At 38.1% G+C, this 17,705-nt stretch overlaps 1 protein-coding gene across 1 annotated transcript in view; it reads right to left on the bottom strand.

Moving 5' to 3' along the window:
• Nucleotides 1–7,489, bottom strand: part of RYR2 (ryanodine receptor 2) — a gene marked incomplete at its 3' end in the record, with an annotated part of 448,211 nt that extends 440,722 nt beyond the window's left edge. Inside the window, exon 1 of the mRNA XM_008059232.1 lies at nt 7,415–7,489. Coding sequence (XP_008057423.1) covers nt 7,415–7,489 — 75 coding nt within the window. The remainder of the gene's footprint in view (nt 1–7,414) is intronic.
• Nucleotides 7,490–17,705: the final 10,216 nt, after the last annotated feature.

Below are 17,705 nucleotides of genomic sequence, written 5' to 3'. Positions count from 1 at the left end.
AATTTGTAAATTATATTAGAAGGTGAAAAGTTTCACAGATAAGTTAAAAAAAAAAAAAGGAATCTAAGGGGATCAGAAATGTTGCCAACCTGGGGGAAGTGAAATTTTTGAATAAAACTGTAAGGGCCTCTTTGAGGAACTGACTTCTGAGCAAAGACTTAAAAGAGGAAAGTAAAAGGGATGGTTTTGGAGAAGAAGCAATCCAGGGAGAAGGAAGGCCAGTGAAAGCCCTTTAGGCAGAAGAGCATGATCTTAGCATTGACAAGAAACTTGCAGCTGGAGCAGTAAGCCAGGGGGAAGATGGTGGAAATGAGAGATAATGGGGTTAGACCCATGAAAAAACATTGAGATAAGTGTAAAATCTTTGGCACGTACTGGGAAGCCACTGGGTTGTGCGCTAACTAAATGCAGAGTGCAGAGAGAGAAGGAAGAAGCAGAGTGACCTAATGGAGGTTATTACTATTACTATTATTTTTGAGACAGGGCATCCCTCTGTCACCCAGACTGGAGCACAGTGGCACAATCACGACTTACCACAGCCTGGATCTCCTGGGCTCAAGTGATCCTCCTGCTTCAGTCTCCCAAGTAGCTGGTAGTACAGGCACACAGCACCACGCCCAGTTAATTTTTTGGTTTTTTTGTAGAGATGAGGTCTCGTCATGTTGCCCACATTGCTCTCAAACTCTCTAACTCAAGGCAATCCTCCTGCCTCAGCCACCAAAAGTGCTAGATTACAGGCATAAATCACCACACCCGGTCTTCTAATGGGGTTTATTGCAACCACTGTGGAGTCTCAGACCAGGGTGACAGCAGTAGAGGTGAAGAAATGAGATTAAATTCTGGGTATATGTTGCATGTATCAAGCCTATTATATTACAGGCTTTGTGGTGAGTACTTACAAGTTCATCTCATTTATTCTATTATTGCTTTTGACTTTTCTGGTATATGGCCAAATAAAATATTATTTATCCTAGTTTTTTCTTACAACAAATAAGTAGTGAACAGTACAAATACGTTGAGATAATTTTTTTAAAGAAGCCAATATATGTGGAGTTTAATTGCATCTATAGTTGTTTATTTAAAAATACAGACAGTGCTCATTTGCACGCTAGTTCAAGACCATAAAAATTAGTCTTTGGTGATCTTTGGAAAAAGTATGATTGTTTATGACAGTTCCATGACCTTTAAAAATTTTTGTCCAAACCTTAAAAACTCTCTTACTATGATTTATAAATGTATCCAAAAAATGAAAAAAAACTAAAATTTATTTAGTACACTGTAATTTAGAACATTGGAAACACTGAGAATTAAAGTGTTGTATTGCTTTGTAAAACACTTATGCCCTGCCTTATCCTTCCCATAATGTAACACTTCATGGGGAGCAAGCAATTTTTCTATGCCTTGGTGGTGTGTCACGTTCCTTCTACATTTGAATCAGCTTCTGATATTTTCTCCTTTGTGCTTTCAACATAGTAAGATATCTCTGAGAGTTCTTATAATGTAAAGTTTCTCATTCGACGTTTCTTCCTCCAGAACATCTTCATTCTATTACATACAACCATTTTCCTCATTTCTTTTAATCAGATCACCTCTACTAAGTTTCTCTGGCTGTATATCTAGAGTCTGTCAAGAGGCAGGACTGTCCACATTCCACAGTCAGATAATCCTTCTACAACTCCTATGTTCAACTGAAATTTCAGTTCCAGTGTTACCACTTTTTGTTTCTTTGATGCGTTTTCATCTATGTTGGCCAACTCCCACTGATCCATTTTTTGGTACAAGATCCCATGCATTGATCACTGGAAAACAAGTAATACAACTACACACACTGCTGTGTGTGTGTGAACTGCATAACCTATGCACAGTGACCAATCGTCGACAGACTCTGAAAGGAGTGAAGTGCCTGGTGTCTGATCATTATATGCCTCTGTTATTTATAGTGATTCATATTCACAGTGTAGTGACACTACAGCAAATACACGCTTCTCCTTAGTCATAATCTTATCTGCAGGGATATGACCCCATTTGAACTACAGTGTGACTATCTAGCTCTCAGTTCTCTACCAGTGGATGAACTGGATGTCCTCCAAAGTTCCTTCTAGTATTCACGTTTTATGGTTCTGTGGAAAAAGGCGGAAGGAAAGAAGAGAATTCCTCTCCTGTGCAAATTCAAGGGAAGAAATTAAGTGTACTTTCACGTGTTTGCTGCATAAACCTGTCTCTGGCCTGTTGTTAAAATAGAGGAAACTACAGGAGTTTTCATTAATAGGCTTAACTATTCATGCTGTGCATGTGGTTTTATGCAAGATGATAGCAATATCTTCTTTATCTCAAAAATAAGATAGCTACAGTAGTAATCTGCTGCTCTGTGCTGATGAGTTAACGTAAAAGTTTATATTCAAAATGGCATGTGAAAAGATTATGGACTGTGAGGCAAGTTTTAACAGTGTGCCTGGGAAATGTCAGCAGAAAGAGAGCTGGGATAAAGATGCCCAAATATCACACATGATCAAAACGTCAGACCTCTCAATTGCTAATAGTCAGAGGTGGCAGCTGGCCAAGCAGAAGACAAAATGGTAGCTCCGAATACATAAACATCTCGCCAGTGTCTTTCTACTCCCAGTTTAGTAAAAATAAACACTTCTCCAGAAGGGGACTTTACTTTTTCATCTTTAATACACTACATCAGGAAATCCATCAGCACTGAGCAAACTTGTGGCACTCATAAATTCCAAGTAAACTCCTTAGCATTCCCGGACATTTTGTTACCAGCCAACAAATCTAGATTCTGACTCTATGGTTTCCGCACAGGCCATTAGCAATCTTTAGCAACTTGAACTTTTAGCTTCCTACCAACTAAGACTTAGCAAAAATTAAAGACTGAGACTTTTACAGGTAAGTTCTGGAATGCCTTTCTTAAATGTCACAGAAAAGGAAATATAGATCAGCCTTTTCCTTAGGATTAGCCACAAATAATGCTCACACTTTCAAAGATCTATACTCACCATGGAACTTAACATGCCCAAAATGTAAACCTTTATTTCTTTAACTCCCCCAAATTGTACCATCCCCCACTGTTCCTAATCTCAATGAGTGGTATTGTCAGGCAATTAATAATAATTAATACCATACACCTAGGCAGCATCCTTATTATTTCCTTCTACTAACCGCCTATATACCTGTGACTTGTCCTGGCCCCACTCCAATCCTCGTGGAAGTCAACTCCTTCTCACAGTCTATCCGGCCCTGTATGATCTATTTCCTTCTACCACTATAGCACCGTCTCACCTCATCTCCACTCTGCTCACTACAAGCCAGCCACACATATCTCCTTTTTATTCCTCAAATGCGCAAAGCCCCTTTCTACCTCAAGGACTTTGCTTATTCTTCTCCTTTTCCAGAAGGTTCTCCCTCCAGACCTTTGCAGGACCTGCTCTGTCCCTTTCCTGAGGTAGTACCTGACCATCTCCTTTCCTTACCCTGCTGCCCCACCCTTAGCTCGCCAGTCCTTTTATAACATGGATCACACTCTGCAATGATTTTGTTTATTTAACTGTCTCCTTGTTCACCGTCTTCTGCAACATGTACACGACGTGAAGGGACTCTGACAGCCTTGTTCCTGGCACCCAGGGTGTCGTGGATGTTCAGTCAACTATTTGACAAATAAAAGAATGAATATATATTTTCTCTACCTTCAGAAGAGAAAGGAGCTACCATCGATTACACTGTAGAACTTACCGCCTCCCTAGGGGCAGCTAATAATCATTAATCATTTCTATCCCAGGTACTACACATTATCTTGATGACATCAAGGGAAGGCCCATGTTAGTTTTATTTATCAATTTATACCTAACACATAGTGCAATGTGGCACAAGAATGAACAGTCAATGGAAGAGAAACAAAGAGTTCTGTAAATTAAGGATTATGACTATAATCATGGTTACTTTACAGATGAGAAAGAAAAAGGCATTGTGAGAGGAAGTCATGGCCCATGGAAAACAGTTGGCAAGTGGTTGATTGAGACTTAAATCTGGGTCTACCCAAATGCAAAACCCAAAAACTTGATGTACCTCTGAGTTATACTGCCTCCTACAATAATATAAAATCACTCACTGCACAACAATACAAAGTACAATTCTGTGATTTCCTTTTATCCAATGTTTTGACAAAAACATAAGGTTAATAGACTACAGACTTCCTGAATGCACAATGAGTGCTGCCAATGACAACAGAGCCACATAAAACACACCCTTAAAGAAAATAGCAAGCAAATGTATTTGGATGGGGGAGTAGCAGGCAATGGTGGCATGAGAAAGAGAAGGTTGGCTATATCATCAGTAGGCCATTAAAAGTCAGTCAATAATCAAAATTTAGACGAAGAAAGGGCATTCTAAAGTAATGCTACTCAACGAACACAGACAAAAGAGGAGAAAGTGGTCTTTTGCATTTTTCATGTTAGAAAAGGAAAAATACTAGATTCAAGTCTACTCTTCTGTGCTATTATGGGAAGAATGAATGTATTAACATGGGCCATATCCTTTGGAATTCATTAAAGTACTTGATAAAACAAGGCTGTTGGCTTAAATTCAGGAGTGTCTTCCTCTTCAACTACTGCTTTCACAAGTTACCCTAAAATCCAGGGAATTAAGTAACTAATAGGAGTAGCAGAGGAGTCAAGGTCACAGTCAGCCCCAGATGCAGGCAAGAAGGTAGTGACTCTGTAGGGAGATGCAAAACAGCAATATACTGACGACAGTCGGTCTGCTTTTTGTCATCACCACGCATGGGCAATTCTAAAAACTGTTGGGGAATAAATTCCAAACTGGACGAGGCTAATTGCTTCCTTCTGCTACACCCCTCCTCACGCAAGATAGGCCACTGAGTATTAGAGCTGCAAAACCACTAAAGCAAAGCTAAACACACACAACGCATACACACACATGCTGGTATAGTAATGGCACAACTAGAGTAACACAAAAATAATTTATTACAGATAAAATCCTGTAATCAATCCAGTACCAGTCACAGAAGAATTGAGCTAGGTCAGAACGAATGTACTCTTAAGATCACATGAAAAATCAATGTCAGCATCAGGATATGATGTATACCATCTATTCTCTAGTGGAATTTGACTTAAAAACTGAAACTGCCCTCGTGAATATCACCTAAGACTCAGTGACAGCAAATTCTACCTCTTGAAAGGCACTAAGCAAAGAAAGAAAGATTCCCAGACGCCAGGGGGCACAGGAAATCTTTTGAAACTAAGTAAATTTCTGAAATATTTTAAGAGCTATGGTAAAGCAAAAATTGAGATTGGGGGAAAAAAGATATATAAATTTAAAGAGCTAAAATGGCGTGGGTAGTGTAAGTCATCACATACCAACGAAAGTGGCTAATAAAAATTAAGCATTTAATTTGACCTTTATCAAAAAAAGTTGACATGCAAGTGAAAAACCAGATCTAGAAAGATTAGGTGTATTTTAGACATTCAAACTCGGTGTTTGTTTCACATGAGATAGAGTTTAACACTGACAGATACATTCACCAAAGAGTAAGATTAAAAAAAAAATGCATCTGTTTCTCCTTTCCACTTAAAAATTAGCATGAATAAAATCTAAGCCTATGCTCCCATCTCTGAATGATATAAACTTTCCAGTTGGCATTGAAGATTGCTTCACTTATCAAGACTCCTGTTAAAATTCATCACAATATAGGTGCCGAGTATAAGAAAGTCTTTTGGGCCTACAAGTGGAATAGTCCCCAAGAAATGGCTACTAAAGAAAATGAGTGTTCCTTTATAAAGGATTAAAATCAACAGAGACACGCAGTCATTTGGCAGTCTCTAGTATCTTCCTCTCACCTGGTTGATGCTCAGGTACAAAGTATTCAGAAACAAAAGCCAGTGCCAGACAGGCTGAACCCCTAGGATTCATTCTGGCAAGTGCACCAGATAGCATTGCCTAATCTATAAACTGTGTGTGTGATATTACGTTTCCATGAAAAGTTAAACATATTTATTCATACCACTCTAAAATATTCAGTATCTAAGCAGAGCAGATGACACCCATGTATAAGTATAAATGTATGTATACAGTATACATAATAGATTGGTTTTGGCTGTGTGCATATTTTAGAATGTTGAAAAACATCCTCCCCTTCTCTAAAGAATGACACAGACCACAATGAACAAGTGGTAGAAATTTTCAAAGACCCAGAACAGACTCAGATTGCACAAACTATGTTAAAATTCTGAAGAGAAACCGCTGTGTGCTAATTACCCCATCATTTTAAGTAAGGATACTGAAAATACTACATCTTAAGGAGGGATACTGAGCAGTTTGTTACATAAGTTGCAAATATTATACAAGAAAAGATGAAGAAGTAATTTTAGAAGCAATTTTCAGGATCTGAATCTGTATATTCAAAACCATTATTTCAAGATAAGGCAATTTCAGGCTTTTGAAGACACTGTCCTTTCTTGTATAGCAGAGTGACTTTGAACAAGTGTATTTCTCTTGTATTGCACAAAACAAGGACAAATTTTCAAGACCAAGTAAAAAATATATAACTAATCCAGAAAGATATATAGCATGCCACCATAGGAGAATAAATACCACTGAGTTCTCAGCAAAAACATGAAACATGGTATAATATGATTTATAAAAGTAATTTTAATCTTGTCTCTGGGATATGTTTTGGCATGTATCTCTTCACTTTCATGTTTATAGAAGGGTTTCATAGCTCTGCTTGTAGGTACATAACATTTATCCAACAATGCATAGATTTGCTTTGGAAAAACAGGGAAATATAAGCTTGAAATTTCAGTCTGCAACTTATTTCTGTAATTGGCCAATCAATTAAATTATCTTCTTTCATGCTAATTATAAATATAATTATTTAATTAAAATGTAGATTACCATCCAGTGTACCAGGTACCACAACCCCCATATTTTTAAAAAGCTTTCAGTAAATTACCTCACTTTTTTTGCAATCAGTAAATATTTCAGCTGAGGGCTTTTCTCTAGCCTGAAAATGAATCAATGAACCAGCAAATTATAAGTGAGCAATAAACTATTCCTGATAAGAGTCAGGTTGTACACTGGCACAATTAGAAAGTGAGTATAAGAAAAACAGCAAATTTCAACTCCACTGCCGCTTTCATTCAGTTTACACAGGTACTGCAAACATCAACCAAAGGGTAACCTGCACATGAAGCAAAGTCATGACACAAGTTGTGGACTAGTTTCTGAAAAGGAGCGTGCTGAACTTACAAACGTGAGCCTCTGCCAGTTTACAAGGGGTCAAATAGAGTGGATATAAAACATGAAAGTAACTCAGATAAAACGAGGCACACAAAGTATTTGTGTCACAGAAATAACGTGGTTGTACAAAAAGAGCCCACTGAACCCAAACCAGGTTCTGAGGCCCTTTTCCAACAGGAGCAGCAACACTGGGGTCTAGCGACACAGTCCTAAGCAACTCCCCCATCACTCCGTCCTCAGTGTGCTCATCATAGGTGGAAAAAAATAAGTCATATAATCATAAGTTGCTATAATTTATCTGCTATATAATTATTATTTTATAATTTATGATAATACAGACCAATAGAGATCAAGCAAAAAGAGTTTTGCTTTTGGAATAGATTCACCAAGGTTTGAATCCCAGTGCTCTAGCTTTCCTTATACCAGTCACTGTGACTAGTTTTTTTCACTGTAGTTTTTATTTTTATGAAATAAAACGGAACTTCACCTTACAGGATTGTTGTAAGGGATTAATAATCAAAAATGTAATTTGTATAAAATTTCTAGGAAAGGGTGCCCGGAATATAAAAGATTATGAATAGCTGTTACATCTTCATTTCTGTTTTTTGTAAAGATTGAATCCATTCATTCAACAAGACCAAGAACAGGACAGAACAAGTTCTTGTACCCATGGAGCATACACCTGGAGAGAAGACCGATAACAAACCAATGAATAGTTACAAAATGTAGTGTAGTAATACTAAATTTTATTAGTAGTAACAAGAGTCAGGAACAAAAGGACAGGGTCAAAGGACCAAGAGTAATAAAGGTAAATACACACACACACACACACACACACACACACACACACACACACACACACATATATATGTATATACACGCATAGTATGTATATATTTAAATTTGCAATCATGGGATACATGTGATGATGTGTTACATAGGTATATTGTGTGAAGGTGAGGTTTGGGCTTCTAACAAACCCTCCCTCACAATAGTGAACATGGTACCCAAAAGTGAGCAGGGTTCCATGGGTATTGTACCCCTTATTCCCCCTCCCCCTCTCTCTTTTAGCTGTGCACAGTGCCTGTTGTTCCTGCCCCTGTGTCCATGTGTGTCCAATGTTTAGTGACCACTTATGAATGAAAATAGTGGTATTCCACTTCTTGTTTCTGTGATAATTCACTTAGAATGATGGTTTCTAGCTGCATCCATGTTGCTATAAAGGACATGATTTTGTCCTTTACATCTGTGTAATATTCCACAGTGTATATACCATGATTTCTTTTTCTAGTCCACTGAAGCGGGGTATATTAACACCATGGTTAGAAATGACATCTCGAATGAGGAGACACAAAGCCAAGAGCTACATGAAGCTGAGAATAGAATATTCCAGGCAGGAAGGGGCAGCAAACAAAAGCCCTGCAGTGGGAAAGGGTTTGGTAAGTGATACAGTTTGAATTGCTGTTCCCTCCAAATCTCATGTAAAATGTGACCCCCAGTGTTCGAGGTGAGGTCTGGTGGGAGGAATTTGGGCCTGGGGGTGAATCCCTCATGAATGGCATGGTGCCTGCCCTCCAGTAATGAGTTCTCACTCTGTTAGTTCATGCAAGAGATTGATTGCTAAAGAGTCTGGTACCACCTCCCTTCTCTCTCTTGCTCCCTCTCTCACCATATGACACGATGGCTCCCCTTGCCTTCTGCCATTAGCAAAAGCTTTCCAAGGACTTCACCAGAAGCCAAGCAGATGCTGGCACCATGCTTCTTGTACAGCCTGCAGAACTATGAGCCAAATAAACCTCTTCTCTTTATGAATTACCCAGTATCAACTACTTATTTATAGCAGTGCAAAAGAAGTAATCCATTAAGCTCCAAGAAGATCAAGGGGGCTAGTGGGACCAGTGGGAGGAAAAGAGGGCAGAAACTTAGCAGGGCAGGCCCAGAGGGCCTTATAGGCCATGGGATGAGCTTTGGAGCATAGTCCAAGTATGTAGAGAGCCATGAGGAGTTGTGGGCAAAGGGGTGCCATGACCCATTCCCTTCACTCTAGAAGAATCACCCAGGCTTAGGAGCATGAGACACTGTCACTGTAGCCCAAGCAAAGGATGCTGGTGGCTTCTAGTTAGGGTTGGAGAGAGGTCAAACCCTGGATATCATTCAAAAGTGAAGTTGACAGGATTTGTTGATGTGGGATGGAGACGATTACAAAGGATTAGGCCTGAACACCTGGGTAAATGGTGCTACCATGTACAGAAGTGAGGAATGCAGGGAAAAGCTGTTTGTGGTGAGGGGAGAGGATATGAAGCCAAGTTTGGATGGGTTACATCTGTGATGACTTGTATCAAGTGAGCTGAATATACAAATCTAGAAGTCAGGGAAAATGTCATGCTGAAGATAAATATTTAGAAGTCAGCAGTGTAAAGAATGTATACAAAGACATGATTCTAGTTGAGAGAAAGAGAGAAGGATCTAAAAGTGAACTCTGAACCGAGTAGTCACCAATATTAGGAGGTAGAATAAGGGGAGGAATTCAACAAAGGGGAATTAAGGAGAATGACCTGTAAGGCAGGAGGAAGATCAGGAGTCAAGTGAAACCGGTTGCAAAGAAAAAAATATATAGTCACTGGTGTGGAATGGTACCCAGAAGTTGAGTGAGGAGACAGCTTAGAACTGCCATTACATTTGGCAACATGGTGGTCACTGGTGGCCTGTTTTAGTACAATTTCTGGAGAGCAGCAGAGATTAGATCCAGAATGGAGGAACTTTTAAGAGAGAATGGGAAGATAAGAGGCAGCGCTATGATATAGACAACTCTTGAATTGTGTGTTATGAAGGTGAACAAAGAAATGGTTTAATTACTGGGAAGGACACGGAGTCAAAAAGATAATATTTGGAGGCTTCTATGATATTTCAGTCACTCTTCTAGGCACTATGTAGAAAGGTGAACACAACAGAAAAAACTCCTGCTCTCATGGAAATAAAATAGGAGAGAAACTACATACATATGCACACACACACACACACACACACAGATACACACACACAAACATGCACATTTTGGGAGAAACTGATATAAGGAAAATAGAGTAGAACAGAAAAAAGATGGGAGTTGATATTGGCAAGAACTGTCTGATAAGATGACAATTATTTGAATGAAGCAAGGGAGTAAATATTAGAATATCTAGGAGAAGGTTTCAAGAAAAATGTTCTTGGTATGCTTGAGAAATAGTAAGAAGATAGAAACACATGTTTACATGCTGATGGAAGTAATCCTGAAAAAAATCCAAAAAGGAGAAAAAGTTGGTGATTCAGGCAAGAGATGGCATAGGTGCAGATATTTCCACCTGGGAGCAGAGTGCAGATGGAGGTGACAGCCTTAGGGGGGAGCATGGGTAGAGCACCTGGGAGTTTGGCAGGAGGACACATAAGTTCTCTTCTAACTGCTTCTACATTCTCAGCAAAGCAAGCAAGGTCAACAGGTGAGAAGGAGAAAGGCAGAGGGGGTTTGAGGAATATGAGAGAGTTAACTGCCAGAACTGCCAGGACCCACTTGAGGTAGAAGTCTTAAGCATTGGATGATACATCATTCAATGAGAGAATATCTGTAAGTTCTAAAACACTAAGGAAATATGTGGTATTACAATAGAAAATGGAAGATAAAATGCACCACCACACGTGAACAAGTTGGGCACCCGAGTTAAGTATTATGAATATGAAACCGTTGGCAACACAAGTGCCCTCAAAGCACCTAGAGGCCACTTGGAGAGAACAGAAGTAGAGAATTTATTATAATAGTGTATGTATGTCACACAGGACAGTGACACAAAAAACATCAGGATGCTAGGGGAGTAGAGAAGGAATGGGGTGTCGTCACAGGCTTACTGCTATGCCACTGCCTCTCTTTTAAATGTAACAAAGATCCATAGAGCAGTGATCACCAATCTTTTTGGCATCGGGGCTGATTTCATGGAAGACAATTTTCCTATGGCGGGGGTGGGGGTGGTTTGAGGATGAGACAAATGTATTACATTTATTGTGCATTGTATTTCTATTATTATTGTTACACTGTAACTTATAATGAAATTATACAACTCACTACAATGCAGAATCAGTGGAAGCCCTGAGCTTGTTTTTCTTCAACAAGATGGTCCTATCAGGAGGTGATGGGAGACCATGGTAGTATCACCACCTCAGATCATCAGGCATTAGATTATAGTAAGGAATGCACAACCTAGATCCCTGGCATGTGCAGTTCACAATAGAGTTCATGCCCCTACGAGAGTCTAATGCCACTGCTGATCTGATAAAAGGCAGAGCTCACGCAGTAATGTGAGCAATGGGGAGCAGAGGCAAAGCTTTGCTCCCTTGCCTGCCGATCATCTCCTGCTGTGTGCCAGGTTCCTAACATGCCAGGTTCCTAACGTACTGGTTTGTGGCCTGGGAGTTGGGAACCCTTGCCATAGAGCTATTCCCAATTTACTATCCAGTTTACCTTCGCTGGGATTAATTCATGCCATTATTACTTAAGATATGTTAGGAAAAGCTGTTATAATCACTTAAAAGATGACTATAAAAAAGATGCATTTCCACAGGGTCAAGTATAAATTACTCTGTAAATCTTGGAGAAGACGAATGGACTAGGAAGAAGTAAGACCATGACTGACAACACTCAACACACTTCTTGCTTATGGCTCTCTCTGCTGTAGATTACACTCCTTAAGGACAAAGACCATGTCTTATTCTTACTGTACCTGTGTCCATCTTCATCCATGGAATATAACAGAGGTTCATAAATGATGGATGAATGACTGAAAAGGTGAAAATAAAAATAAAATCAATAAAATTCTAGCCAAAGTGCAAAAATAATGAGGAAGCAACTAAAAAAATTTCTGAGGGTTGAGGATATTTTGAGGCCAAAATTAGAGTGGAAAGAACTCTGAGCTAGGAGTCAAAAACATGACTTTGAATATCAAACCTCTCACTTTTTAGCTGGCCAACCTTGGAATAATCCACTTCAATGAGATTCAATTATTTTATTCACTAAAAAAATTTTAAAAACTACCCTCACCCCTTACCTACATCACATAATTACAATAAAGATCAAATAAAACATATGAAAGTCCTTTGTACTACTATACAATGAAGCACCATACAATAATTAGCTATTACTAGCATCCACATAACTAATAACTTGGACTAGCACCACAAACAAAGTCATATGCAGTTTCAGCAACATGGTAAACCAATACAGGTGAGAACTGGTTACTTATAGGACCTTGCACTGGGTCAATGTGACCCATGAAAGGCAGACAGTGGTGTTTACTAAAACAAAGCTTGAAGAAAATTGTAAAAAGACATTCACTATGAATAATACAAAAACCACATTTGAGTTGGACAAATAAATTATTAATCTCCCAAGAATTCTCATCAAAATTTCATCTAGATGGAAACTAGTTATTTAAACTCAACTGGTATCTGATATACAAAGATGCTCAATTCAGCAATTTTTAAAAATCTTTAGATCTAAAAATGCCTAAGAGGACAGCCAATGTCTAGTCATCTTTGTATGTCTTTTAAAAATCCAAATTAGATTTTTTTAAAACCTCTCAGTGTTAAGGCAGTGTCACAACTCTATCTTCCTAAAACTCTTTATTGACAATTGGGTTCTTTCTTTCACTGTTTTACATGCCCCATAGAGTAAATATACATTTATATTAAAACATCATTTTCTAGGAAGGAAAAGGTATGAAACCTATATTACAAGCAGAAAATAAATTTCATATAAGTGAATTAAAAAGAAATTTCTGGCCTGGAATCTCTGGGTGATTACTGATGAGCGGAAGTAAAAAGCAAGAAAATATTCCCAAGATTCATTTTGAAGATATCTCAGCAAACATTATTTAGTCAAATAGTGACTAATGCACACCCAAAGCAATATTCTGCTTTGAAAGTGACAAATGTTTTCAAATTATGTATCATTTTTATATTACTCTACTCTGATTCTGAAAATCCTTAAGTTTTATGATTTGTGGCCAAGGTATCAACATCGATGGAAACCTCTGGATCTTTGCTTAGCCTCTCCCTGTTGTCAATTACAGCATAAGTTTTAAATTTTAAGATCCACCTAAGATATTCCAGACTCTGTCTATTTGCTTCCAGCAGGAAGAGAAGCAGGCTTTCCTCTCAAACCCATGCTTTTCTCTCTCCTTCTCTGCCACAATGTTCTATCCCTCCTTTGTCCTGTTACCTAAATACCCCTGGTACCTAAATACCCCTTTTTTTCTAGAAGATATTTCTCTTTTGTGCATTCTTCCCATGGTACCACATACTTCTGACTGTGCCACAACGGCCAACAAGAGGTACCTTATTAACCTGTCATCTGAGTCCCTTTTCCTAACCAGTTCTGGAAAGAGAAAATTTTGTGACAGCTGAACATAATGAGGCTTCCAACTCACAAGGACCTCGCAGGTCCATGACATCTGAGTGGGATCATTTTTAATGTTTTATTCCCCCTGTGGTTACTGGAACTACCTCTCTTATTAAAGACTGCCGCTGACAGGTATCCTTCCACAATGAACAGGCAAGAGAGGGAGAGTGGGCACTTGATGAAAGTCGTGTAATTTAAAACTCGATAGCCAAAGGAAGTGACAAGAAAAGTGTAGCTGTAGCTAAAAAGTAGATTGTAAAGAAACAATTATTTTTTTCACAGGCTCAAATGCTTACTCTTCCAGGGCTATTTAACAGTCCTGAGAGATTTTTCTTTCCCCTTCTTCTCAATTTTCCCATAGAAAAATTTTCCCATAGAAAAACTGAAAAAGAAAATCATGGTAGAACTTTTCATGATAAGGTATGAATCATTAAAAGAATTTTGCTTTCAAATTAAAAGGAGAAGCAGATGAGAGCAATTTTTATACTAGTGACAGTATTAGACAAAATAAAATTCAAAAATATATCTTTCAGTTAATACCAATAATCATTTGAAAACTAATATAGAGGACCGCAAGAAATAGCGTTATAACTAAAGCAAAAATTTTTATTCATCTTTCAGTAAAACTGAGAACCAAATGTGTTACATCCTTCACCACATTACTGAATGTATACATTATGCTAGTATCATTGCATCATAAAATATCAATGGAATCAAACCATTCAATCAGATACAGTAAGTCCCCTACATAGGAACCTTCAAGTTGCAAACTTTCAAAGATGCAAATATGCATTCACATTATTTGAGGAGGCACTGGTAGTTTTTATGGCATAGGACCCAAACATGGAACAGTACATGAAGGTTGCCTCAGTCATTTAGAATGCAATTCAGTGCTACCATGTCATCTATGATGAGAAAAAAATGAGCTACTACCCAGACATCACTGAATCATTTTTTTCCAAGACAGTAGATGTAATTGCATCCAGCAAGTAACCAGAACCTTTGCCATCAACATCAGGGTTGAGTGAAATTGCAACTTGACCTCCATCTCCTATTGCTGGCAATCCTTCAGCTCTACCATCTCCAACCTCTTCTCCCTCCTCCACAGTAACTCTTCTCACCTACGATGTCAGCTCCTGAACACCAATTGTTGTACTCTACTGTAATACTATACTTTTCAAGGTACTATATGATTTTAAATTTCTTTTGTGTGTGTGTTTTTGTTTCTTATGTATTATTTGTGTGAAAACATTATAAACTTATTACAGTATAGTACTATATAGACAACTGTGCTAGTTAGCCAACTAGGTTAACTTATGAATATGCTATTGGAACAGAACTTACTCATATAGGAGACTTACAGTATGGAATTGTATATATGGAATCAAGCCATTCAAAACCAAACTATTTAAAAAGTAAAAATCATGATGTAGAATCCTATTTATAAGCAAAAATCCAATCAAATGCAATAAAAAAGGAAAAGTCACAAACAACAAACCCAAAAACAATTATGAAAGAAGAGGAACATTCAATAACTTAAAATGAGTAGGAAGTCACCAATGTTACTTGAGGATTCAAAACTTCATAAGCAATGCAAATGGCCAAAAAGGTGAAGAGTACACTTTCCTATAAAAGAATAGCACAAAACTTGGAGTGGTGGCACGTGCCAATCTATAGCCCCAGCTACTCAGGAGGTCAAAGTTGGAAGATTGCTTGAGCCCAGGAGTTTGAGACCAGCCTGGACAACATAGTGAGATGCTGTCCCCAAAAGAAAAGAATAGCACTAATAAATCCCCAGGTCATTAAATAATGCCGCTAGCAGAGACATGGCCCAAAGTGAGTGATAAAACAACAGGGAAAAGAAAAAAAAAAACATATTTAAGCACTCAGGGACTAAACTGACTTCAGATTAAAGTCACTTCAGGGTAACTTCAGAGTGATTCCATAGATATGGTTGAATGACTTCAAATTAAAGATGTCAGATTAAGCTACTTACAGAATTATTTTAAATGTTCAACTATTATTGATAGACATAACAAAGATTTCCTAATTCAAAATCAGTCTATAAATCCTCTGTAATCAACACTGCCATTCCACAACATTATCTTTGTTGCTGTGTTTTGCCTTCCACTTTGATGCACTCTTTAAAACTCCTCAATTTATATCAAACCTGAGTCTAAATTTGTGAAAGGCTTGCTTTTGACAGTTCTAACTGCTCTCTAGTTATATGTTTTGGTGGAAGTGAACTTTTCCCCACATGTTTTAACTCTATAGCCTTCCTGTTCCTAGGTCCCAACAAACATGGAAATAGAACTGAATGATATTTCTGCATAAACAGCTTCCAATGTAGAAACTTCCTCATGCGGTTGCTCACTGAGGTAAGCTGTGCCCTGTCCATGCTCCAAAGAGAGCCATTCAAACAAAACTATGGGGGCTTTGAAAGAAGCTGATCATAATATAAATACCAATACAAGTTATCTTTAACAAGTGCTGATAAAACATAAAAACAATAAGTGGTCAAACATTATTTTAAAAATAAAGCAAAGAGTCCCCTGATCTTTATGATATAAACATACTTTAAGATATTTGCTATAAATGATTTTGACAAAGGGAGCTTCCACTGGAACTAGTAGAATCAAACTGGAAGCAACGAAATACTAAATGTAGAAAGAAGATTTTTTTTCTAAATTTCTAAATACAATTCTGTGCATGAATGCTCATGAGTGGTAACATGTAAGCAGAAGGGAGAGGACATCTGTTGTCTGGACAGCCCAGTGGTCACCGCCCCTGTTGTTCAGAGGGAACCAATCTCTCACCAGTCAATCCAGCATGGTAGAGCTGATTACACCCCTCCCATACCAGTGACTGACACCTTCCATCTTCTTAGGAACAAGACCAAGTTGGTGCAATGATACTCAATCCCAGCAGTGACGTTATGAGGAGGGAAAAACCCTCTCTGCCTGTGTTAATGATACTAGTAGTCATAGTCACCTGGAGCTGCAGGTGACCATCTTTCCATGTCATGGGGAATACCTGCCTGTGTACAAGGTCAACACCAAAGGAAACAAAGCCAAGAAACAGAGAGGGACCAGTTGTAATGGCATAGTTTGAAACCCTGGAAAAAAATCATGCTTGAATTGAGACTTACTTTCATTTACATGAGTCAGTAATACATCTTTATTTTGGTTTAACCAGTTTGTGTTGGATTTCTGCATACACATCCAAAAGAATTGCAATATACCAAAAGGTTTATGCCATTGATAACCCAAGGAAATCAACACAGCACTGAGTAAGTTAGAACTTCAAATTCACAGAACCTAAAACTTTATTTTTTTTGAGGGGGGGAGAAGGATGCTCAAAGCAAGTTTATTTTTTATTATATCACATCATTCACCAGAGGGGCCTGTACTGAGATGGTTATCATGAGATTATCACCCATCCGCAAGCATATTCATGTTACATATTTTCTCAATCCTTTACTTCATAGTACCATATGGAAAAGGTATATGCTAAGGATATATATCCTGAGTACATAACTTTTCTGACTTGGTACAAATTCCTTCTAAGATCCCCTCGGTCACATAATATCTGATGGCCCAAAGTATCTGCTTCACCATGGAGTTTGGTTTAAAATTCAGAAAAAAATTTTAAATCATCTATCTGCCTTCTGCTATCCTTGCATTTAGTTACCCTAAAATTGTCCTGGCCTGGGAACTAGGAGATTCTAGTCCCAGCTTTCCCAATAATTTAGGTATATGACACTGAACACAGTATTCATTTCCCTGAATCTCAGTTTACCGTCCTGTACTGTGAGGAAGGTGTACTAGATGAACTCTAATATCTCCCTGGCACATAAAATTCTCTGAGGATTCTCTACTTTTTATTTCATTGTCCTCCTAAATCTGGCAAAAAATAATCCAAAAAGTACATAGGTATAATTAAATAAAAACCTGGACTTAAATGAAGAAGAGTGTGGCTTTCTACATAGCCATAAAGAAAATCACCAATCATCAGTATG

This window comes from Carlito syrichta, unplaced genomic scaffold (genome assembly GCF_000164805.1).
Source record: "Carlito syrichta isolate Samal-C Ts95f unplaced genomic scaffold, Tarsius_syrichta-2.0.1 Scaffold303965, whole genome shotgun sequence".
Classification (NCBI taxonomy): Eukaryota; Metazoa; Chordata; class Mammalia; order Primates; family Tarsiidae; genus Carlito; species Carlito syrichta.
The sequence above is the reverse complement of the archived record's forward strand: the minus strand, read 5'-3'. Positions and strand labels throughout refer to the sequence as shown.